Source organism: Aquila chrysaetos, chromosome 7 (genome assembly GCF_900496995.4).
Source record: "Aquila chrysaetos chrysaetos chromosome 7, bAquChr1.4, whole genome shotgun sequence".
NCBI lineage: Eukaryota > Metazoa > Chordata > Aves > Accipitriformes > Accipitridae > Aquila > Aquila chrysaetos.
The window spans coordinates 38,765,424-38,791,569 of record NC_044010.1 but is presented as its reverse complement, the minus strand read 5'-3'; the positions used below and the strand labels follow the sequence as shown (position 1 = coordinate 38,791,569).

The window sequence follows — 26,146 nt, the reverse complement described above, 5'->3', positions numbered from 1 at the left end:
GGCCTCCTTTGCATACCAGACTTACTCCACACCCTACATATACCCCTTCGCTCCTGAATATAGCCACACACAGCTGAAGCGTGCACACACCTATAGATCCAGAAGCACAAATGATAGAGGTACATGTAATCCATCTCTTACAGGCAGGAGACTGAATGGAAAGACAGCAAGGCTGTGTGATCAGACCATTAGTGGAGGGAAGCCTAAAATCCCAGTCACGAGCCAGCGTGCTACTTTTTAGGAAATGTTGTTACGACTCTTGCAACTGCATTCACCTCAGTCACACGCCAGCTCCATTACACACTGTGTCACAAGGTCTTCATCTGTACTCACCACTTGCCCATACCCCACTGACATTTACCATCCAGGCTGTTCTCAAACACTGCTATAATGGACAAACCCTATGGCAGAAACAAATGCTCTGCATCAAATATGTCTCTCCACCGGTTTGCTCCATATGTGCAAACACAAAAGTCCTGGCTCCAGGGCTGTGCTGCATATATCCCAAGCACTCCCTACCTAGCTCTATGCCCGTATACTTTACAGACAGTACCTACTTCTATAAGTATCCCAAATAAAGCCCCTACATTTCCACAGGAGTGACTTCCCAAACTCTCTGTGCAGCTCAGGCACCATGAGTACGTCCACGCATCCCATATGGATTTTCATCCTATCCAAGCCAATAGTGCTCTACTGGCAGGGCAAGTTACATTGTGGTTGCCAAATCAAGAAACAGATCCCTTAGATCTTCATTAGAGGTAGATGCAGTCTGCCCAGAACGGGGACTCAGATTGCTTAGGGCTTTATCCAGCTTGTTCATTTGTCCACCTGTATTTAACAAATTAGCAAAAAAAATTGTAATATTTATTTCTATTTTTGCAGCGAAACACACATCACGATCCCATTGTGTCTGATGCTGTATGAAAATAGATCAAGAGCTGACCTTTGCACCAAACAAAAGCAAGAAGACACAACAACCAGTAAGTACTAGAGATGATGGCATTATGCAGAGCCGTTCTGTTCTCTCCTCCTGCCTTACCACTTGAATTTACTTTCAAAATCTCTTATCATTCTTAACACTGCAGTGAGCTGCTTTATGCCTTCCTGCACTTTGGACACTAGAAAAAAACGGGGTTTTTCTCTCTGTCACACTGGTGGTGTAATCAGCTCTGCCTTGGTTTTCCCTGGCTTCCATCTCCAGTTTCTGGCCATGGGTAGTGCCTTTGGTGAGATTTCACCCCACTTTATGCCCTTTCAGTTGTCACAAGGTCAGGTCACTTCCTTACAAGTGACCTGCTGTGGTCAAGGTTGTTTTCCTTGACCTGGTTTATTGCCTTTTAAATGTTTTAGTGTTTTGACTGTTTCTCAGGTTGAGCACAGGATGTTTGTTGCACTGGTAAGAGGTTAGCACTGTGAAGCCTAGGGAGTGATATATGGATGGTTCATGCTTTCTTTTGGATTTAATTTTTCATCCTCTAGTGCTCTGTGGTGAAAGGAGTGTTTGCTGCTAGCCTAGGGAGACATCTGACATTTAGACTTTATCTTCTGTAAAGGCTTGGGCCAAAATTCTCTTCTCTGACTTTGGGAGTGGCAGAAAAGGACGCACAGTTGAAGTGAAGGAGGGGACAAGGAGGGGTTTGCTCCCTTCTGATCCCAGGCTGCAGTAAGGAACTGCACAGCCCTCTGACGAAAATCAGTTGTTCCAATATAAAGAAGGCTTTCATTCCCCAGGCACCTTCCAGTTTGCCCTGCAGAAACTCCTCCATCCCATAGTATTCCTGGGCCTTGTGGTGGAAGAGAAGAAAAGAAGAGCAACTTGGGCGATAGCATCCTCCTATAATGTCCTAACCAGGGGAGTGCCCAACATCTGGTTTTGGAGCTTTCACAGCCCCTGTAGACCCAAGCAGAATACAAGGGCTGAAGAAAAGGGAAAGAATCTTTCCCTTGAATGCTTTGTGCTCAAAGCACTGAAATGCACAGGGTTTCCTTTTTTCTTCTCCCTCTCTCTCCCTCTCTTTTTTTTTTTTTTTTTGGCTGAGACCTAATTTTGCATTGTCCTAACCTGATTTGGCTGCCCCTGCCTCTGGCTGTAGCTCATGTCCTGAGCCAGTAATGTTGATTTAACAGAGACAGATCTGACAGGAGCAGAAAGAACAGGGAAAGGAGACCTTTCTAGAGATAACCCTCCAGTGTAAAATAGATAGGTGTGTGAATCTTCTCATCTCCAGGGGCACTGGGGAACAACGATGTCTCCCTCCAGAGCACTCACTTTCCAAGAACTAAGCACACTGGCTTTCGGAAATTCTCTCCTTAGCTGCTTACAGCTGGTTTTCTAGGTGGGACTAACACCAAGAGATGCTATGGGTATAGCTGGTCTTCCCATAGCTCTTCATTCCTGACTTTCTCTACCCCGACCAGCCACAGTAGCAGAGGACGGTTCTGAAGGGGAGGGCAGAATGGTTGATCATGGGTCAAAGATGCCAGGAGAGGTTTCTTCTGCGAATGAGAGGCTGAAGGTTTGTGTTCCCCACTCCTAAGACACAACCATCCTGTGAGGTTAGTTTGAACTGCCTGTGCCCACACCTGCACCTTCCCAATCATTCAGATAATCTGAGCTGCAATGACTGATGGTCCATTAATAGCTAAAAAGCCCCCTTGGCACAGTTGCTAAAAGAGGTATGAACTTTCTGTAAATGGCACTGTTTTATAGTTGTTGGAATAAATGCTACTTAGCTGGTTTCCCAATTTTAGATAAGGATTTTTTGTCTTCCTTGATGTGCTCAGTGTGAGAAAGGATCAGTATGGTTGCGTTTTGCGGTTGCCGCTGCTGGCCTCCCTGTGGATAAGTAGTAACTGCTTGCAGAACTGTAGGTGAAGATCTTCTGCATAAATCTTTTATTTCATCAAGTATCATCAAGGCTGTAAAAGTTAGACCTGCAGCTTTTACTCCAATGCAAGAAGGACAGAGTTATGCTCTGTCCAATTCTTTTTTATCAGAAATCTCACTGGCGGGTTGTGTCTATCAGGTGGATTGTTCATAGTATGGAAATGCTGGCAAGCACTCCTTGTCATGCTTTGAAAGGAGGCCTGAACGTCCTTGGTCTGATAGAATTTAGAGTGTGTTTAATTTCCATGCCGCTGAAATAAAATAGTATTTGTTTTAGAGATTTTGTGAAATACTGTTGTTGTTTTCTAGGCTGACCTTTAGAGGCTCTGTATTGCCGTGGCAGTATGTTGCTATGGGGATCACCTCACATGGGTGAGAGCACGAACCAGTACATAAAGATATACTGGGTGCTTTATGCTGCACCTATTCAGTGGTGCTGTACAATTGGAAAGTGCTCCCAGAAATCTGGTAGGCTGACTCATAAACGCATAGGGAGATCTTGTTTCAACTTACATCCCTTTTTTTCTATATTTTCCTGTATTGTTTGGTGAGGGTAACTTTTTCATAAGTTAGTTACTTATTTTCAGTGGTGCCATACATTTTGCTTTCTTCTAGCAAATACGACTTGCCGCAAATTCAGGATCAGTCCTGGAGGAGTCAGTTTAAGTCAAGGATTTAAGCTATACATATCTATGATGTAATTAAGTACTTTCTTCTTTTTTTGTTGTTTTTTATATTTTTACATCACCTGTAAGGTAGAAGTATGCCAGTGGTTAATTCCTCCTGGAGAAATCCAATACAAATTCAGAAATACTTTCCTGTTGGACAGATGGCTGAAAGGAAATGATCAATCTACTAACCTTGGATTTAGGAGATATGGATTCGAGTCCCTGCTTGCTGCAGATTTTCCGTGTGACACTGATGCATAAATATCCTAGAATATGGCCACTAGCCTCTGTGCTTGAGTTCATAGACTGTAAAATAGCATCACCCTGTCTCTCAGGGCAAGGTGAGAAGAATGAAGGCACGTGGCCTCAGCTGGGTAATCCCAGCTTCTTTATGAGGGAGGCTGCAGGCCCATGGAAGCAGGGTAAGCAGAAGATGACTGGGACAGTACCTGAAGTGTACGTGGGAGGGAAGGTGATGGCAAAATATTTTGTTACAGTTCTGGGGTGGTGTAAACATATATTACAAACTGAGGTTGTTGGATGCTGTGGGGATGGGTACCGTACAAGCACCTGGCAAAAGCAAGGCTATTTTCAAGAAGCTAGACCATAATTTGCAACTGCTTATGCTGACACAGATTTTTCTATAGTTTCATGTCTTGAGGACACTTCTGTTCTGTATGGGCATAATTAGTGCCAATGACCATCTCCCAAGGGAGTGTCTGAACTGGAATGCAGCCATTCTGAAGACACAGTATCATGTGAAGGTTACCTGAAAAAAACAGGCACGTCTTCCTAAACCGCCCTACCTGTTCTCTTTCTCCATCCCCATATCCCATATGCAACCTCCTTTATACAGACCCAAGTAGTTATTAGTTCCTCAACTGTTCTGAAGGACAGACCTGATATTTGCCAAAAAGCTCTCTCCTTCTTTGGCACCCCACATGCAACACGAGACACACTATGAGGCTGGCTATAGGTACCCCATACACTCTTCCAACACCACCATACAACTCAAATGCATATGTCCCATAAAAGGGGTCTTTGCATGTGGAGCGTACTTGTTAAACGTGTGTGATGACCCCTCTAGTGACTAATCTACAGGGGAAAACAGTTCATGTTTGTTGCTACACATGCTATCTTCAGACCATCCTAAAAAGCAGAGATGAAGGCACAAAAACCCAGTGTTCCACATAGTCCCTCGCACATCTTCCACAAAAGTACTCTCCCCCCCAAAACAGGGCTTCTCTCTGCCTTTTTGATGAAAAATCCGTCATCAAAAGTATTTCTTTGTTTTAAGTGAATCCAGAAACCAAGTCTCTGAGCTGCTGTCTTTTGCAATTTCCTGAGCCGACCCCACTTCTCTACACAATTCATCATTGCTTTCTTTGTGCTCTGCCTGCTCTACCCCCAAGAAACATTCAAAGACATTGAGTACAGGCCTTAAAAGTACACATACCTGCACATGGATGTCTCTACACAACCTGAGGCTGTATAGGCTGAATTCTCTAGGATTTGGAGCTTGGGGGAGGAATGCATCCAGCAGACAGGTCATGGGCCCGGGCTGGGAGAGGTATTGCAAGGGTTGAATGTAAAGGTAGATATGTTGGAGAGAAAAATCACAAACATTCCCCAGCAACTGGGATCATGGTCCATCTCCAAGAAGGGCTTCACATCTGGGAAGAAACTGCCTGCGGGTAATTGGGTTAGCTAGATTTGCCTCTCTAATTAATAAGTGATTTGACTTGGAGATTGGAAATAATAGTTGAAATGATGGCATAAGCACAGGGGCATTGAGGCTGCTGCTGCTGTACTATTAAGAAAGGACTTTCCTGCAGAGTCTAATGACACTATATGGCAGTTTGAGGAATGTGAAGTTGTTTGCCCAGGAGACCAACAATGTGATAATATTGGCATATAACCTTCTAGTATTTGAGTAATTAGTTGCTTAGCTACTTTGGATAGGTCATTATTTTGCAAACTGGAAACATTTGCAAGTGGTGATATTTTCCTCGGTATGGTGAAAGAGCTAAACCTATTCTGGCAGTGTTCAACTCCTAGAAATATATATGCATAAATTGTTTCTAATGAGACCATCTGCCTTTTATAGCCCCTTTGGAACTAAATAGTACCCAAAGACCACTCTGTCTTTTAGATATCTGTGGTCAGAAAGGCTGCTCCTGGCAATAACAGTACATGGTTTTTTGCAGATAGAGAAGCTTTTTGATTCCTACATTTCAAGACGTGTGTTTGTGTGTGTATACGTATGTGCGCGCACATTATACTGCTTATATTTGTTAAAATTATTAGAAATCACCGGCCCAAATCTCTTAAGAGATAGCATCTGGTAACTCATCTGCCAAATTAGTATTTTCAAAGATAACAGTAAGTCCAATCTCTCACTTACAGGGCTGAGGGGAGCTCTGCAAATCTTCACCATGTCACTATCTTCCTGTATTTGCAAATGAATAGCATTATTTTAAAGGAATACCCTCAATTTAAAATCACAGCTGAGTTTCTCAGGCTCAGCCTCTCACGCTGAAGTGCTCACATTTTGACTCTGGTATAAAAATTGCGCGACGTGCAGGTCGCCGCGTACTCACAGCTCCTGCTGAGCTCGGCCTGTCGCCCTGCAGGTGGGGGATGCACAGGGGCTCGGCACCTCTCAGTCTCCAAGCAGCTGTCGTCCTGGTGCCCGCATCAGGCCGAGGGAACAAGTTTCTTCTTTTACTTGTGTTTATAACCATACACCAATTACTACAAAAATAATACGGTTACCTGTAATTCAGCGCTTGCCTCCTCCTTGCCTTCTCTTGGCTGGCAGTTAGAGCCGACCAAAAGAGTATAGAGGAGTCAGGTGCTTTCTTCACTGCTAGTTTTCAGTCGAATCTCCTTTCAAGCCCTTCTGCGGCAACACAGACCTTTAAAAAGCCTCCACTGAATGTTTGTTTGTTGTTTTACTCTGCAACCACGTGGATGTATTGGCATTAGTCTGAGGCTTCGTAAAGTCATACTCCGTGCGGTTTCTCTTTAAATACTCCCTGCGGTTTCTGTCTGAGGAGATGGCCTTAGGTATGCGCTGGCTCTGTCTTGGAGGGATGATCCGTGCAGGGGAGAGCAAACCCGTCCCACAGCGTTACAGGCAGCACCGAGGAGCGCTAACGTCAGTGCGACGGGGCCGCACGCAGCACGGTCACCTGGGTACGCAAAACCACGCGTTTTTGTCCTGGTGACTTGAACGTGTACAGCGCCGGCGCCGCTCGCCCCGGAGAAGTGTCTCCCTCCTCCCGCACAGCCCCGTGCCCGCAGCCTGCCGCCCGTGCCGCCATCCCTCGCCCTGCTCCCAACATGGCGGCCAGGCCCCGCCACACGCGCAGTCACCTGGCGGCACCACCACCCAATCGCGGCGCCTGCGCCGCCCCACCAGCCAATCGCAACGCCGCGCGTGCCTCGGGGGGGGCCAATCAGGAGGAGGGTGGGGCGGGCGGGGGAGGCAGAGGGTGGCGGGCGGGTCGTCATGGCATCTGCCCCAGGATGGCAGGGCCCGTGCCCGGCGTCGTGTCTCCTGGCAGCTCGCGAGGGCAGATGGAGGCCTGGCCTCTGGCCCCGAGCTGACCACGGCTGGGCACGCTGGGTATACCGGGCACGCTGGGTATAGAGCAAGCAGTGTTCGCTCAGGGAAGCGGCTGGTGAAGGAGGAGGCGTTGCTGGGCCTGCGCGAGGGAGGAGGCCGGGGGCACGGGCTGTTGAACGGGGAGGTCCCCCGGGGACTGACTGTCTTGAGGCAGCTCTGCAAACCTCTCCTGCCTGAGGAGGCCCTTCCCCTCGGCGTGGGGCTCCAGCCCCTCCAGAGCCCTCAGACAAGCCCACAGCCAGACCCGCCTGGCTTGGAGGGGCCGGGGAGCGGCAGCAGCAGGCGAAGCCAGGCAGCTAACCCGCACCCCACCCCGGGGAGAGCAGCGGCGAGGGCAAAAGGAGCCAAAAAACAGTGTAGGAACAGCCTTGAGCCTGTTTCAGGATTAGCTCAACTAAAAGCCGTCGGTGCCCCCAGGACGGCACACCGGAGGGGTTTTTCAGGGCGTACCTGGTAGGTGACCAGCCCTGAGGCAGTCAGATGTTTCCGTAATACTCTGTCTCTTGAATTAAATATTATCTGCCAGGTCATGTTAATTAACATTCCATCTGTCATAACACAGCAGGGTAGTGAGCTGAGGGGGGGGAGGATAAACACTTTCCTATTCACTACCTGCTGTTAATTAGTGGAGGAATTAAATAATAAAAAATAAAAAAAGACTGCACTCTTTTTAGGGGTTGGTGAATCAGTGCTTTGTGGTAACTCAGCTGCTTTGGGTGAATCTAGGGTCTCAACCATACCCAAGATTAATCCAGAACTTCAGTCAGTGAACCTAGTGCATATTCTCGTCTTAATTACAGCCTGACAGTAGCCATGCTACATACAGCTCAGGACAAATGCACATTCAGGAGGCTTAGGGTTGGAGTTTTTCAGTCATCATCTCTGCACCCCAGGAAAAAAACCCTCTCCCTTTGAAATCTCACTTGCCCTATTTCCTCTCAGAGGAAAGTTTTTCTGGGAAGTCTGATAAAACTCTTTTGGTGTTTTTAGAGCTGTAGTGCTTTGAAATGTATCTGAACTTTCCCTTAGAGAACTTTTTCTCTTTTTTTTGCCCATTCTCCTTTCTTGACTCAAACACACTCCACAATTGCTTGGCCTTGTTGTGTACCTGTCTGAGGTAGGTTAACTAGCATAGTAAGAGTATCAAGGAGTTAGTGGCTTGTCCTATTTTTTTTTTAATGCCGTGAAATCCCATTGTCTCCTCTCACGTCAAGTGTGCAGTAGTCACCACAGAATTTGTTATTTTAAATTACTTTACAGCTAAGTATTTGTATGCACCATTGCAAGGGATAATATAACACATGGGAGTTCTTACAAGGTAGATGATAGCTCTGCACTGACTGTGTCCACCACCACAGCCATGGAGTTGTGAGAGAGTGTTAGTGTGATCCTGCCTCATGCAGGTGCAGTCACATCAAGCTAACCAGTCACAGTTAGCTTGATGGCTGCTGAAGCTGCTTGTTTTGCTCTTTGGCAGGGCTCTTTTTGTAGTTTTATCTAGCCAGCTTTACTGCTACATCTGCATTCACAGTAGAAGTGCTTTGCCAGTACAGAACAGCAGTATTCCCTTACCTACAAAGCACCCTGATGCAGATACCGTGTGACTTAGCACTAAGAGGACAGCTCTGACAAAGAGCTTGGTCCCTGTTAGTCTTTGTTCCTGAGATAATGGGATTTTCAAGATATGGGGAGTGGGGAGACAGTTTACTTGTTTTTTGAATATAATGGCTGGACTTGGTTTTGGTATTGTTTCCAGTGAAACACGCTTTAAAGTGGAACTTTGTTTCTTTCTTCAGGAGCTTGTTTGTTTGCAAATACGGAGTCTCTATCAGCAGGCCAGGTCTTCTGCAAATATGTGTCTTAGTGTGGTTAAAGGCCATCCGTACACAAAAGTTACCGTCATCTGGCTTGTAAACCACAGCCCCCAGGATCAGAAGGGGACTTCCCTTGCAGCTTTTTTCAGAGCTCCAAGACTCCTTCCTCTGGACTGGGTCACAGCTCTGAGCTGTTGTAACGTCATTACGCGTCTTTGTGCATTTCAGTAAAAATGACCAAAAGTTCACATCTTGGTCAAGAAAAGAAAGCAGCCATTACAGTATATCAACATGAGCAGATTGCTTCTGTTGCATTGAGAGTGGTGTGACCAGCATCGATGTTATGTACATGAATGAAATGTTATACACGTGAAAGGACGTTCAACCACAGGCAGGAAAAATAAAAGTTCAAAAGAAATGCAAGACATAGGCAGAGCAGGGTCCACAGAAGTGGACGATCAGAGATGGACAGCAGGTGAGGAGCAGGGATGAATCTGTGGGAAGTCCAATAATGTGCCGGGTTCTGTCCCTTTCATTGTAATTGTAATTTGCTCGTGTGACAGATCCCCTGGAGGAGGGGAAGTGACAAGAAAAATGGCTACATTCATTTTCACGGGTTTGGGCACTGAAAGGCGGAATCCAAATTTACAGAATAGTTGCTGTCTTGTGGTATTTCACAGCGTAGGGCCGTCAGTAGGAATTTTTACTCCTTACCATCTTCAACATGAGGTGGGCTCACCAGAAAATACCAGAGCGTTACTAATACCAGAGGTGGACAAAGTGGTTACATTTTAGAAAACATGTCTTATTTGTGCCGCCGTGTACCTTGTCTGTCATCAGTCTGAGAGTTTGAGAGAGAGAGATGTACACAAATGGTCTTGACTGGCGGGTTGGTTCTGGACATACGTTTCTGGCCGTGCTTGTGACACAGGCACACCGCTCCACGCTGCGTGTTGTTGCCTGGTCAGTCTCACACTGGGCAACTGAACACTGACAGGTGAATTTTGGTCATTGGACAGGGCAAGATCCTAAACCACTGGTCTGTCTTCAGCGCCTCTCTTAGCAAGACCTACATTTCAAGAAGCAAGAGAAGCAAAATGTTTTTACACGGAGTGCACGTACAGAGTTCAGCTTTGCTTGTCAAGCGATTGTGGCTATCTTAAACAATGCAATCACAGTCCCACTAGCAGCATTAATGGGAAAACGCTCCTGCAATCAGCTTTCTGAAGGTTACACTGGTAATCTTCCATCTTCTACCCAGCTATAGGTAAGCTGTGAGAGGGTGGGGGTCTATGTGTGCTGTGTGTATTTGCACCTGGGGACAGGGCTTTCCTTTAGCTTTTTCTTCCTCAAGTACTCCCTTTTGGACATGAAGAATGTAATCAGAATCTTTTCCAGAGAAAAATTTTATTTATTTCTGGCGTCATAATGAAGTCATAATGAGGGAAAGTGTCTTCACCCCCACCTGCCAGTGCAGACAACACTCACAGATTGCTAGAAATAGCAATCCCTCCAATAAGCCCTGGTGTTAAAATGTTACATAAAGCGCAATGATTGGCAGGATCCTCTCTTTGTGTTCCCCTTCTGCCTTTTCTTCCTGGTCTTCAGCTTCAGCTCTATCTCCATAGCGCTGCTCCAGCCCTTTGTGATTTTATTTTATCCTCTTTGCACAAAGACTGTTTTCTTTTAGGACTTGTCCCTGTTCCCTGAACTATTTTTACCAGTTCCACCTCAGTCTCTTCCCCCTCTGACTCACTGCTGGGAATCCTCTCTTGGATCATTCCTCCTTCCCTTGTCCCCACAGCGTCACTCCTCCTCTGCTAGAGGTCAGAGCACACTTCTCGATTCCTGGCTGTAGAAAAAGGGACATCTTGGAAATCCAATGCCTGGGGGCGGATCAGTAGTTGCTCCTTCCAAAAGCAGAGCAAACAGGCTTCCCTGGCTTTCGCAGGGCTTAGCCAAAGTTCCCATCACTCATGAGGTTTCTACACTGCGAGGGGAAGTGTCCTTAGTGTTTCTGCTTGGTCCCTCTGCACTGTCCTTCAGATGCTAGGCATCTGCCAAAAGGGACTGGGCACAGAGTGGAAGCTGGCATTCTGTTGACCCCTGCATGGTCAGAGATGGATTCTCCCTGGAGTCGACCATGTTGAGAGGCAAAACTCTGTTTCTTGCCCCTGCCTCCTGGCATTGCTCATGCAGAAAGTTGTTCTCCTTGTCCTGTTAATAAATTTTTTAAAGGCAATAAATCTCCACTTCTTTTAATAATTCATTTTCATCTGACCAGATTCCAGGTGGGTGTTTAGGCTCACACTTTCTCCTGGGACTTGGTGGATGACAAGGAGCCTGTAAACTGCACCAGTTAAAAATACCCGTGCTTGCACACCTGCCCTCAGCATCCCTTGCTGCCCGGGAATTGCTCCTTTGGCTGGCTGGCTCCGGCTGCCTGTCAGCAGAGGCGCTCGGTGAAGCTATGTCTTTAAGAGCTGCATCCTTTCCCAATGCCATGCCTTTGGGGTTGTGCTCTCCCTCCCCCAGACCTTAGATTCCCTCTCTGCAGGATGTCAGCTGTCCTCCTTGTCTCCTCCCTTCAGTGGGATGGCTTCCTCCGCTCTTACTGTGATAAGAGTTTTTCTTCTCCAACATACCCTGGGCTACTGCCGCTCTCTGCATTTTTCTGCTTTGATACCTGCATTTATGTTCTGATTTCTCTCTCTCTCCTGGGGCCATACTGCTTTTCTTTTCTCACCCAAAGCACCTCTGCCATAAAGACAGGTATAACTAATAGCACTGGGCTTCATCAATGAAGCAGAGTTCAATTTACCCTTTGCAGAGATCGTACGGAATTGGGCACAGGCAAGACACATTGGGCTAAGATTTATATGGGACCGTTTGTCTAAATGGGTTCCCTACTTCCTTATTTCCATGGAGCGAGGAAGCCGCCGACATCTGCTCTGTGCCTGATACCGCCTCCGATTCCACTGGTAGAAAATTCTCCCAAGAGACAGGAGCTGGTAATTTCCCAGGCTGGCAGGGTTTTTTGTATCAAGGGCTCCATTTCCACCATGGAGATAGATAGGTGCAGGGTGTGGGTTTGCTCTGCAGCTCCTGGCCGTGTGCAGCCTACATGAGCGGTGGAAATCCCTTGCTCCGGGCAGCTTATACACCACTTGCTCTCCGAAGGAAAGGGGAGACACACAGCCTGAAGTCACCCCTCTTAGAGGCTGCCTGCCCTGGGCATGAGGGCAGAGGAACTCTTGCTTTGCTCAGGCACAGTGCATTTCAGCGTGCCCCGTCCTCTCCAGAGAGAAACCCCACTGTTGTTTCCATTGCTGCTGTTGCGCAGGTCTGATGTGAGTTCTGATGCTTGTCCTGCCCGAGCTGCGGCAGCCCCGTCTGCTGCGGGACGGTGTACAGATACTGGAGAACAAGCAGCAGGTCCAGGGCAGGCTGCCTGCCACTGGGCACTCCCTGGGTTTTGGGGCTGAAGGAAGACTCCAGTGAGCCACAGACCCACAGAGACTCTTCTACACCCAGGCTTAAACCAGAGAGAAATTTGGTTTTATGCCTAAAAGTTACATGTTTTATGGCTTTTGAAATGTGTGCTAAAGCTCTTATGTGTCACATGTGGCCCCCTGCACAGCTGTGCAAGCGTCCCGGGATTTTACTGTGCAGATCCTCCTGCCTTCAGATGGAAGGGGATGTTGAAACTAATGAAAAATAGGCTGACTTTATACTAGCCCTGTAACAAAATAAATTGAGGGGAATGTGTTAACTTTTGTTTTATTTAACTTTGCCAACTTTCAAGTCAGCTCTCAAGCACCCAGAAGGTTTTAGAAAATGTTTAATCTAGCTCAGACAATTTCCTGAACTCCCTAACTGGACCACCCCATTTTCTGAAACGCTGCCAAAAGGCCTTAGTTACTCGCGGGCTCCGGCGTGCTGCTCTTTCACAACTTCTCGCTGTCCTCTCACCCCCACCCTCAAGCCGTTGTGCGCGCCTTAATATAGTCCGGAAAAGAGGAACCTCCTAGACCTCGCTGTCAGTGCCTGATGAAGCAAGCCCTGCCGATAGCCACCGACGTGCCTGGCAAACGACCGCCCCAGCGCGCTTCGAGGCGTGAGCATGAGCATGCAGCCTGCCTGCACTAGCCTGCCTGCTCCAGGTGTGCCTTGCCCACCCTCCCGGCTCCCCCTGCCCGTGGCGTGAGCCTCTGAGCTCGGCGCCTGTCCCTAGAGAGCCCGGGAACACTCCCTGTTGTGGATGTACTGGAGAGTGGTGTAGTCTTTCTTCAACCCGGCTCGTATGACCGGTTTGCTGTCCTGATGCCCCTGATGCCCTGTTGAGCAGCCACTGCCTGCGTTTAGCAAAAAGCGGCAGGGGCTGTATCTCAGGGTCAGGGGACAGCGAGTGTCACCTCTCTTCTCTCACCTCCCTCCCCACTGCGTGCTGTCTGTGCAGCTGTCCCAGGGCAGGGAGCAAGGAGGGGCACGCATGGCACACAAGGATGCCGTGCTGATGCCAGAGCCCTCAAAGATGCAGCTTTCAGACCTTAAAAATTATTTATTTTTCCAGCAGAGCTGGAGCATAGCACAGTTTTAACAGAGCTGCAGCTTGCTGGGGTTTTTGTCACTCTCCCGCTGGGCGATGCTTGCTGTTCGGGGGCTTATCACCATGTGATAAAAGTTTCCTCCTGAAACTTCGTTTCCTGCTCTTCTCCTGTGCTTCTCTCTGTTGTCCACCCACGGTGCTGGCTCCTAATAAGGGCAGCGAGCTCCCTAGAGCTCTCCACCACCTACTCATCACCCTGCTGTCCTTCCTCCCCTGCCCGCTTGCCCTGTCCCCTCTTGGTCACAGAGGAGGCGGGAGGAGAGGAAAAACCAGCTGGGCTTTTCCAGGGATTTCTGGAGGGATTTGGTGTCTTTCTCTCCCTGGACCTGGACCTGACTGGCCCATTTTTAGGATTTTTACTGGAAGAGATGTCATTCAGCCACAAACCCAAATGAAATAAGTTGGGGGGGAAGAGGATAAAGACAGCAGTAAGAAAAGTGATTAATTAAAGTGCTAGTGTCACGCATCTGTCTGCAGCGTCCTGCTGGCTAAAACTGGCAGAGCTCATCAGAAGCCATCCGAAGCCCGTGGGGTCAGAGCTAGCCCTGCAGCACAGCCCTGCCGTGGGATGCTCGGTCCCAGCATGTGGAGGAAAGGGGGTGGCGTTCCCGTCTCCCCAGGCAGGGCTGGGGGGAGCGATGAAACCTCCAGGGTGCAGGGCTTTCCTCTCCTCTCCCCCAGAAAGCAGCTTTGCTGCAGGGGAGATACTGCCGGTAGGGAACAGCAGTTTTCTCAAGGCAAACTTTTGCCAGGGGCAAGGGCTTTCCTGGGGGGAGAGCCATCCAGGATTGGCAGGGCTGGGTTTCATGTCCTCAAGACAGCTGGCTTTCCTTGGGTCTTGTAGGTGTCATGCTGCTCTTAGGAGGTTAAACCTCCTGCTTCCACTTGCTGGAAGTCTCTGCCTTGAGCATGATGGCACGCAGGGTCTTCCACAGCTTCAGAGTCAAGGAATTATTGCTCAGATATAATTTCCCTATCCTTCACAGAATTATTGCAGGAGGGAGAGGATTAACAGGTATGCAAATCACAGTGGGTGGGGGAGGGAGGGAGGGCTATGCTAAAAAATTAATAAATGCCACGGTGGTATTGCTGTTCAAGCTCTCCGGTGCCTTTTTAGGAAAACTAATGTGTTTGCAGGGTGACTGCAGGCCTGATGGGAAGAGGGAGCCAACCTTCCCCCTCCTGGCTCCTGCGCTGGGTCAGGTAACAGGATCTCCTGCACAGCTGGGGCTAGGGACAAGCAGCCAGAACCCCCCCTGCACACGCACACACTGTGCAGAACTGCGGCGTCTCCCCGCATCGGATGCGTGGGGCTGCTGCACGCTGAAGAGAGGAGAAGGCAGGAGCGCAGCAAATGCTCCCTGTTAAGCCGGCGTCCGAGGGAGCGAGCGAAGGTACTCCCCAGCATGTCCATCGCTGCTGGGACTGACTGTGATCCCTGATACGCTGGGCTGCGCTGAGACCTCATGTCATGCTGCAGCCACGCTGCACGCCTGCTCCTGCCGGCTGGCTGTCATCTGTCAGCGGCCAGCGCCAGGCAGCAACGCCGGGTGAGCGGGCAGCTGAGTCCCTCCTTCACCCTGGGGACCTCCCCAGTGGCCCCGTCCCAGCTCCCAGCCCCCTGCCCAGGTCTGATTTAAACGTGAAGCAGCACATGTGCACCCCCACCTCCCCTAGCCCAAGAGAGTACGCACTGTTAAGGGGGGGCCGGTAATGGCAAGCTAGAGCGATTTGAATAAGTCCCTTAGTGCCTGATCTCACCTTCTAAATAAATCTGCTTTAAATTACATCGATTTTTGATTCACGTATTTTTATTTGATCAGTCAGCAGTGCTCCAAAACCTTCAGGCACTTAAGTTGTTTCTAATCTCCCCATCCTGTCGATGGAGGCACCACTTGCAAAAGGCTTGGTTTTAACCCCTGAATCCACCAGCCACTCAGCCAGGACCCGCCAGAAGCCTGTCCCCTGTCCTCTTACTGAGGCCATCCCTTTCCCTGGCTCTTGTATATCATGGTGGCCCAGTATAATCACCGTGTAGATTACCCAGCATCTCCGGGGCCCCCAGCTGTCATGCCGGGACACTTAACGTGAATCCAGGTTGAGGATATTTTGGACACTGGCTGTGACAGTACACATCTCTGCGAGTTTACATTTTAACATTTGTACCAGGAAATCAGCTCTCTCAGTGTCACAGGGTTAGACAAATACCTGATAAAGAAATAAACCTGTCAAATAAATTTACTTTACAAAAAGACCGAGCCCTGCAGAAGTCTCCGTTGTGTATTTTAAAAAATGCCTTACGCCTTCACAAACAGACTGCCTGGGATACGGCATTCCTCCGCGCTTGGGAGCCGCTGGCAGCAGAAGAGGGGTGCACGTACGTACGGGAACGTCCTTGGGGCTGTTCTGCTGCGATTTGGCACCAGCTGCCGAGCAGACTTGCTCTCCTCCTCCTTCTTCTCCGGGGCTGGCTCACCTTGCTCTGCCTCCAAAGCAATGCCGAGGGCCCCGCTGAGCACCGAGAGTTACCACAGGTGAAGTTAAGGCAAACACTGAGCGGGAAAGACTGTAACATTGTCAGAAACTTAGCTGGATGTTTGAAGCCCTGGCAGGTCAAGCATGGGCTGAGCACAAGGCTGCGTTTTCGAGATGATCTGTAGCTGTAGAAATAAACCTGGGAAGGGGCTTTCTGGATTTCTCCAGCCTGCGCTGCCCCTGCCACGGCTCCTGCTGTGCTCACAAAACAGCCCAAGCCCGAGTGCTTGGGCAGCAGTGGGTTGCTTTCCTCCTGACAGCACTTGTTTACTATTAAATAACCTTGAAGATAGAGACGCTGCTTTGTGTCCACAGAGCCATGAGCTGGTCTGAGCCACTGGTTTCTCCAGAATAACACACCCTCCCTTCTCTAATGTTTCCCAACAGCAAGAGCTGTTGCTTGCTACCCGGGGCATTGACTCCCAGACTAACAAGGCACCTTTTTGCTGCAGCGTATTTGCATCTCTTTGTTGACTTTGCTAATCAAGTTCACTCCTGAGCCTTTGAAAACAGTAGTAGTCAAAGGCACACTGGCTCTTCGGGCATGGCAGCCATTTCAGGAGAGGTAACCCCCTGAGGACCAGGCACTTTTGGTCACTAGACTGTTAACGGCTGCTTCAGGAGCTGGTGGATGTGCTGAGCATCCAGGCTCCGGAGCCACAAGCTCACCCATCTTTCTGAGCCAAGGTAATGCCACACTGCCACCAAAAGGGCAACGCTTCGTTGCCCATCCCTGACCCCTTGCCCTGCTCCCCCGGCCAGGCAGCACAGCCTCCTCCCTTTGCAGGGGGCTGGGGTGCTCTCCCACCCTGTATCCCCCCACCCCGAGGGTCTTCTGGGTCAGGCTTCTGCTGGTTTAGTGAGTGCAACCAGCCCATGGGAGGAGCAGGGGACGTTCCCAGAGGGGACCACGCCATCCAGCAGCAGGGATCCCTGAGATGGACCCCGCTCCATCACGTAGCTGTCGCAATCGCTGCCCTGCTGAGCTGGCCCTGCAGCAAGAGGTCCCAAATCCCCGGGTGCTGGCAGCAGCCGGTGGGTAGCACAGGTAGGGAGGGTCCCTGGGCTGGGGAAGCCGAGTTGGCCAGGGCAGCCAGGCAGCTACAAAGTCACCGTCGTGACATGGAGCTGGGGGCAGAAGGGTGAAAACCACTCTGCACCCAGCTCCCAGCCTGTGCTTAACTCTGCCCATGGGCTGGCCCAATTCAGAAAGGAGATTATTTTTTTTTTTTTTTTGTAGGCTGGCGTAGCACAAAGATACTTAAAAATGCTATTTCCCCTAAGATGCCACGGGGGGGGAGGTAAGATATCCAGCTTCAAACTATTTGTTTCAGTTCCCTCGGTGCTTTATGCCACCAGTTTCAGCATCTCGGCAAGGGAGCCCAAGCCTGGCCCCACCGAGCGGTCAGGCACCAAACGCCCATTAGATTCCTGTGGTGGTGGAAGAACTTCTCCTAAATGATCACCCACAGACCACTGACCTAACACGTGGCAGTCGCAGCCCAGGTCTCCCCGCTCCCAGCACTGGGCTCTGTGATTAACAGCGGCGGTTTGAGAGCAGCCAGGCCAGGCTGTTAGAGAAGAGTCCCTTCGGCACATGTTGGCTCCAGTGCTAAATTTGCATACTGTATTTGCCAAGGGTTATTAGTGTTGATCAGCTGTTAAATAATCTGCCCTTTTCATTTCAGGAGACCTGTCAGGACTTGCCTTCTCATAGGCTTTACTTAAACAGGAGTTTTATGCCATATCAGAAAAGGATTTTCTTTACAGAGCCTTTTCCTTGAAATTTCGACAGCTACAAATACTAAACACTGTCTCTGACATCATGAGCGTCTGGCACGTGTTGCCTAACCTTCTACATCCTCAGCACGTGGAAATGACTGCAGCCACGGAGCAATGGAAATCAGGCTACAGCCCCGCTGGCACCCCTCATTGTGCCAGGCAAGGACCCGAGAGAGGAGACGAAGGTAAGGACAGATCCCACATCAGAAAACGAAATTATTCCCTGTTGGAGAAGGGCACTGGGAGGTTGCTGTATACAGGTTTTAAAACCAGCCTCACCCTGCTCTGCACCCGGAGGGATATAGTCTTTGGGGTGACTTACGGCTGTGTTGCACCATCCTCAGTTTTACCTGTGACTCTTCAGGGCCATACACTCTTTGCAATTAGACAGCAACAGAAGCTCCTGAGCCTGGGGAGGCTGGGAGCACGGGCCAGCGGTTCAAAGGAGGTGGCTTGTGACTCATAAGGAAACAGCAGGATGGGGTAAGAACCGCATTTGGCCTCATGGTTAGGCAACACCGTCAAAGGCCTCTGGAAAGTCAAGCCAGGAAAAAAATAACTTGAGGACTGAGGGGAACTTTGCAATAACCAGCCGGTTCCCACACGTGTAATTATGCCCAGTACCCCACAAATTGTTAAAAGAGCCAGAAAGGAATGAAAAATATGGATGCAGCAGGGAGCCAAAGAGGGTTTTGATATGCATGCCAGCTAAGCTTGAATAGCCTGATAGAAAAAAGTTATTCTACTTTGTGGGCAAAGGACCTCACCGTTACCAGCAAGTGAACTAAAATACCTGCCTGCAGGACAGCCCCGTGCTCTGCATCTCCCGTTCCTCCTACCTGCAGCTTTTGAGTGGCTGTTGAACCCCAAGGGCTTTTCCCCCCAGTTTCTTCGGCACAGGGATCCACCTTCCCCACCGTGCCGGGTGGGAGCGCGCTGCCCACCTCCTGCCTGCCATGCCGGAGGCCATCCTCCTCCTCCTCCTCCTCCTCCTCCTCCTCCTCGGGGCTGAGCCGTAGCTGGTATCAAGGTGGTACCCGCGGGGATCACCCGCCAGCGGAGATAAGGGGGAGCAGTGGGGGGCCCTGCGGAGCCGCGACGGCCACGTTTCCCTCAGCCATGCCGGAGAGGTGCGAGTAAGACAGGAGAGCAGCAGCTGGTACCGCACCGGGCACCGTCTTCGCTTTCTCTCCCACCACTCCTCTGGAGGCAGGGGAGAGAAAGAAAACCAAACAATTTGACTGTAACGAACCATAAAACACGGAATCAGCTGTCTGCGCCTTGCTCACCTCGCCGGTACAGCAACTCAGTTGTGCCTTGCTGGTACTGCCTGCGTTACGGTCATCAGGCGACAAAGCCAGCAGTTAGAATTGATTAATTGATTTGTACATTAAATAGGTATTCCTGCTCAATTATTGGCAGGTTTGCTAATGGATTACTATTTAAACGATTCTGATATTTTAAATTACATGTTATTTTATAGATGCACATTTACTTAAAAAAAGAGCACCCCTCGCATCTATTAACATATTAAAGAGAAAATAAAACATCCAGGCTGATATAATGCACAATGTGGCATTACTCTGGGTGCTTCCTAAGGTAGGGAAATCTTATTTGTTTAATAATAAGTTGGTCATGAATATGCAAATCTGCATCAGTGCAGTACCTCACTGCTGTCACTATTAATGAGTTGCAAATTAATGTGACAACAAAAGGAAAATCTATTTAGTGGCAGATTTGTGGTTCATACCTGGCTCAAGAGAGCAACCATCTACAGTCACATCGGTCTGCTGGAGCAAAATGTGCACATGGTGTGGACATGGTTTGCTTCGGGGCTGGCAAGCCAGAAACAAGCAATGTGCTGCCTTCACCCCCAAGGGTAGAAGGCAGCGTTGCTCCTAATGATCCATCACGCTTAACTTGCAGGAAAACACAATCTCTTCACTCTGCAATCACAGTGAACCCATACAAAGCACACTAACAGGTAAAATGCAGAACTAGCAAGAGCGTCGTAGGTGGGAAGACGGTGTGGACATCTAGACATGGTAGTCAAAGAGAACTTCATCTTCTTCAGATCTGTTTGGGCATTTTTTTTTTCCCCTGACAATGCTACAAGCTCACAAAGCGAAACTTGTTGGATTCCAGTCGCTTTCTTCTCCTCCCCCTCCTTCTAGCAGAAATGCGATGGTGAATAAGCACATTGAGAAAAGACCTAATACATGTCTTCACGACTGTGGCATTCAACTCTTCTGTCTTGTGTAGTGGTGCCAAGCCCTCTCCTACCAACACTGGACCCATACTGAAATGAAAATATGATGTTCTGCAAACAATTTTTTTTTCAGTTAGCTTGCATCTGTACAAGTTTAAAGTAGCAATGTGTGCCTTTTTCCTGTATGAACTGAAGAAATGATGCTGACTATTTACCAGCAGCTCCACAAAGCATGGGAATGGCAGCTGCCTGCATTTACCACTCCCTGACACCTTGTTCATATTAATGCACAAATGATGGGTCTCATCTATAGTTTTGTTATTTAGCACAGAAATTGAGGGAGGAGTCAGCTTCTAACTAACTCTTTGATTCATGGAGTGAGCTTGGCCCCTGGGAGCAGTTTTTAAGACAATTTCCATTCTGCTCCTGTGATCCTGCAAACTAGAAGCCGGGTCGGCCTTCCAGTGGGCATCTGGGCTCTCCCTTTAGCAGATTGCTCCCCAAAGAGCACAAACAAGGACCAAACGCCTCTGGTTCTTGCTTGCCACTCACTGTATCGGTGTCTTTGGCGCAAGTCTCCAGCTAGGCCACCAGAGCAAAAGGGGGAGACAACAACAAAGCAGAGGAAATGAGAAGAACATCTGGAGGGAGAAATCACCCAAATGGGAAACTCTCAGGGCTGACCCCACTGTGCAGAACACAGTCCTCTTGGATAAGGCAAGAAGGCAAAGGAGTTGTTCAGTATTTTGCAGACATTAGCAGCATCACTTATCTCAGGGCAAACCTCCCAGCACTCCCAGCAGCCAGCCTGGAGCCTGGGATTTCCCGGGATTTCCCAGCCAAGCACCAAGTAAAAGTTTGACAAAGGAAACTCCCTTCAGTGAGGCTCATCTGCCTGCTCTAGCTAGAGAAGGGGTTTTTCCCTATTGCACCAGTGGTTCTCCAACACCTCCACGGGGCAGCACAACCTCCCAGCCAGGCAAAGCCAAGTGATAAGCAGGGGAAATGCAAGGAAACACCTTGGCTTGGGCCCCAACAGCATCAGCGCTGCACTTTCACCTTGCAAAAGGCAGGACACGGGACCAGCAGGGTTTTACCATCCCCAAAGGCTGCGTTTCTGTTTCCTTATTTTTTATTAACCTGGAGCAATGCCAGCAGTGTGAAGCGAGTCTCTTTTGGCCCACGGAGGACGCACAGGAAAGTGCTTTAAAGGAGAGCAGCGCGAGTCCAGAAGCTGAAATGCTGAACATCACGCCTGCCCTTCCGTGCTGGTTGGAGCTAGCTCAGTCCCCGGCTCTGCACCGTGCAGGATCCAGCCAGTCCCGATGCTGGCAAGGCAGCCAGCGTTTCGACTCCCCTGCCTACACTCGCTGTCACCGAGTTTGCTCCCTGCCGGCACGCTGCCATCTCTCCTCTCCCCAAGGTAACTATCCCCAGGGCTTGCCTACTGCAAAACTACGCGTGCAGCCAGCCTCTCCCGTGACAGTCTCTGCCAAACTGCCCAGAATAGGGTCAGCCAAGCCAGCCTCGCGCACCCAGCAGCACGGGATGCTGCCCTCCTCCTTCGCTGAACCCTCCGTGCTCTCTCAAGCGCCCTCGCACAGCAAAGTCCCTTTAAAAGAGCACATCCTAGAAGATAAAATGGTTGCGTTATGTCAAGAGACAGCACTGCTACCAGGTGTTCCCCGCCACGGCCCTATTTTTAGAGCGCAGACGGGCCCCAGGACAGGCACGCGCTTGCATTACCACAGCATGAGGCTGTTGCTGTATTTGAGCCCAGATGCAAGCGCCAGCATGGAGAAGGCCCAACTGTACTCGGTGGAGATAGTGGAAAGCTGACTAAGCGGAGATGTTTGGGGAGCACGTGCTCAAGACCATTTGAGGAGGAGCTGGCCAAAAGAGGAATCCGCGTCAATCTTCTGTTTGCCTGCAGGGCACCCCTGGAAGTGGTACGAAGCTGATTTATGCTCAGCTCAAACCATCCAAGCATTACGCAGCTGATCAGATAAAGGTGTCTGTAACAACTGCTTTTAACGTTCTCCCTTGCCTTAGTTTTTCTGGCCCACCTCTGCTTTCCGGGAAAATCGGGGGGTAAAAGCAGCCAGCACTGGAGAGATGTCTCCGTTTAGGTTCCTTGCAAAGCTGGAGGCTGGCTTAAAAGGAAACCCAGGGTGTGCATTTAAGCCATACAGGAGAGACCATCATCGTCCTTATCCAAAGTCTGGAGAAAGATGGTGGTGGTTGTACTAGGACTAAAAATTTCCTGTCCTGTGCAGAAACGGGACTTCAGCTGCCAGCAGCGGATGGCTGTCGGGCTCCTCTCTCACCTCGTGGCTCAGCTACAAAACCACCTTACCCCCAGAAGCAGTCCCACTGTAAGCCACACAATACAAACATCTGGCGAAAGACTAGATGGCAACACACCACGAGAGGCATCAGCTCTGCGTCTTTCCCTCTGGGACACCTTCAGGAACGAGGCATCATTCTCCCTTACCTTCAGGGCGAGGGTAATTCACTTCACACCCTTTCTTAAGAGCAAAGATTTAACCTGCGGCACACTGTCCATTGATCAAAGCCTCTGAGCCTCACTGCTCCAGACAGAGAAACTTTTTCCCAGATGCTTTTCTCAGACGGACCAGGTGCTCTGCTCGAGACCCTTTTGGTGGGTGCCCTGGCCCTCCTCAGAAGAGCAGCGCGATTTAAACCTGTCAGCTGAAGCATTTGGCTATCGCAGGACATCCTACTGTAAAGAACAGCCCCAAAGCAAAACTCAAGAGTTTGGGTTCACAGCAAGAACTTCTTTCCCGAAGGGGAAGAGCAGACCCAGACCCTTAAGAGAGGGCCTGCCCAAGCCCAGGGAGCCTAGCCTCTTAGATGCAAGTTCCCAAGCTATGTAAAAGTGACATTCTGGTCACTGTCCCTTTAGATCCCCCCCAAAGTGTGCTCATAGCTTTAATGCTCCACATTAAAACTAAAGCATTTACCATGGTACTATTTTCCTCCCCTCTGCAGACACCACTGAAAAGAGAATTCAGTCAATTCAACTTAAAACGACGACAAAGGAGGGAAAATAATTGAACCTATTCACAATTCTTTAACTAAAAGGCGATGCAGAAAGTATTGTGAATACCGCTTTGAAACCTCTGTCCTACAAAAGGCGCCCGCCCGATGTTTTCTTGTAACTTTGAATTTAGAAAGCCAATGCAGATTCTACCTCAGACTTCATCAGCTGCTCGCCGGCACCTGTGCCAGCTCTGCTCTGCTTCAGGAACCGCACGCGGAGCCTCCTTTCATAAACGTTAATGAGTCGGAGCTCATTTCGCAACCAGGCACGGAATTAATGGGAGTCACTTTAGGCCCTTCATTTCTCAACAGTTTTATTGCCTTTAAGAAAATTTTTGTAAAATATAAATACAAAGGCAGGAGATTTACTTACAAAGTTAAAACACAGATCTCAAACATAAACACACAATTCAGAAAATTTAGTTTATGTACAGTTTCAAGCAACTTCAACATATGTTAGTTTTTCAATATTTTACAAGGTACAGAAAAAATAGTTCAAAGTCTTCTTTAAATAAAGAGCATAAAATGTTTAAACATATATAAACAATCCGGTTTGATGTGTGAAAACTAAATTTCACAGCTTTTAAATTAGGATATAAAAGTTCTTACAATTAGTTGATGCGTATGGATATGGTTTAATTTATATTACAAACTATTGAATTATATTCAATAGTGCTTACCTGGCCAAAGCAGGTAATTCTGTAAACAAAAAAACAAAAATAATATCACCAAGTGCCTTACCGAATTCTATCTCCCAAACAAGCCACACGACTTTGATCACATCACCTAGAAAAAGTATGTTCTGTGTAATCAGTGCTTTGTATGAAACAAAGTCAATGTGTGGGTGTGTTCTTTAAAAAAAAAATGTGTTCCGAGTAATAACAAACTTATCCCAAAGCCTGTGTGCATTTAAAGAAACATTATATAACAATTTTGTAAAAACTGATTGAAGTTAAAAAAAAATTCTTCCAAAATCCATCCAACTGGAATTCAGATCTCTTATATAAAGGAAAGATATTTTCATATTTAATAGTGTCCTTTCTTTACAGAAACAATTGCATTTGAACACATATACATAAAGAAGTAACTGTATAGAGCACTGTACATTAAATGGCCTGATGGTTCACCAGAGGATGTCGAAGGGAGGATCCTCGTGCGGATGCAACCAGTGAAACGAGGAGCCGAGCAAAGTCTTGAGTTCACTTGTAAACTCTACCAAGTCCAACAGCTCTTTGCTCTCCGGGTTAAAAGCTTCAAGGTCCGTAGCGCAAGAGAACAACTGGCTGAGGGAAGTCTGTTTGTAAAACTCTGCCTCCGTGATGGTGACAACTTCCAGATTGGGGAAGTTGCAGCGGAAGATGCGAGATGACATTTTTAGCCTCTTCACCACGTCTGAGAGCAAAAGCCAGTTTCGTGGTCTGTGGAAGCGAAGAAGAAAGAGGCTCCAATAACCGACATTAAGTCACGGGCTTCTTGCCTCTCCGCTGTATCGCCGTGTGACAAACCCTCCCCGACCGTACCCGCACAAACAACCCCCCTGAAATCAAGCCCATACCCAGGGGGTCAAATATAGCAGATGTGCAGGCGCGTACGTATTTACTCATAGTACCGCTGCCCGCAGCTTTGGGGAAGGAGGGGGACCAGGCATGGAGGGGCACTGGAGCCTACAAACCCGGGGCTCGCGAGCGCACTACGGGTCAGCGGCCATCCCGACGGCTGCTCACACGGTTAAAGGTTTGCCTGGCTGAGCACAACTCCCATTCAGCAAGTTAGGAAATGGCCTAGAGTTATAATCAGAAATTTCAGCACCTCTGACTTCCAGAGATGCCAATACTAAATACAAGTCAACAGAGGGGTTTTTCTCAGATTAAGAATACAATTTTTTAATTCAATCTCTGTACTTGTCCACTTCAGAGAACTTAAGTTATATCCATCGCCCAAATAATAAAAAACATGCTAAAACCCACACTCCCGCATAATTAATATTTAAAACTATTTTTCCCATGGCTGTCATCAAAACTGGTGCAAATGACGAACGGTAGCTCTTTATGAAGCTAATTTATATCTTGAATATAAGAGATGATAAAATTTTCAAGGTCTTTGTTTATTATTAAGTATCATAGTACCTTCTGCAAGGTGTTTATTTGTTTGATACGATTCAGGGCTTTAAACCAGTTTTGCTGCAAAGTCTAGAACAGTAGTAACGGTGTCATTTCATCATTCACAAGAGCCCGCCCACTCAGCAAAACAGAAAAGCCCATTAAATAAAATCAAGAACGCCTTACAAACATGATATCCAAATTTAAGTGCTAGAAGCACTTGTGTTTTGGGATGTTATACCAAGATGCCTGGGATGAGGGAAGGAATCTGTGTTCAAATGTCACTCATTCAGCTCACGAGTACGGCACTCAAAACACAGCCCCGACAAGTCAGCCTTTCCCCCTCTCACCTCCTATTAGCTTATTTCTAAAAAGCCTGGCAGTTAACGGTATTGCTCTTTCATTTACGTTAGATAAATGCAAATGTGTTTCCCCACAGACACAAACTGCTGCCATCCCAAGCAGATCGTCTCAGCTATTTTTACCCCAAGCCCTGTATTTGTTCTTACCCCTGAGAGAGACACACTTGAATGTTGTAACACGGCAAGGGAGGCTCATCCGAAAATTCAAATTCAAGCACATCGCTAAAGCCATCTTCATCTTCATCACCTGGGCCAGGAGGATTTGCCAAGATGTCAAATCCAGATTCATCTTTTGGATCTAAATAAAATTGAATAAAGGTGCCAAGTCAGCATTGAAGAGACTGTTGCAGGTCTTGCTTTTTCTTCCAATAACGTGATCTGTAAATAAAATCAGTTTGCTTCCTTCCTAGCTTCCTCTACCACAAAAACAAAACAGCCCCCACCCCCACGTGCCGCATGTTTTGAAAGTCTCCACATACAAAGAAAT

The 26,146-nt window shown here is 48.5% G+C and overlaps 1 protein-coding gene across 8 annotated transcripts in view; it reads right to left on the bottom strand.

Annotated features, from left to right (window-relative positions):
* Positions 1-23,495: 23,495 nt before the first annotated feature.
* Positions 23,496-26,146, bottom strand: part of BCOR (BCL6 corepressor) — an 83,195-nt gene continuing 80,544 nt past the window's right edge. For all 8 annotated transcript variants that reach the window (XM_030020859.2, XM_030020857.2, XM_030020858.2 and 5 more), the window contains 2 exons: positions 25,807-25,957; positions 23,496-24,616 (listed from right to left, as the gene is read on the bottom strand). In XM_030020859.2, coding sequence (XP_029876719.1) covers positions 24,322-24,616; positions 25,807-25,957 — 446 coding nt within the window. In that variant the 3' untranslated portion in view covers positions 23,496-24,321. The remainder of the gene's footprint in view (positions 24,617-25,806; positions 25,958-26,146) is intronic.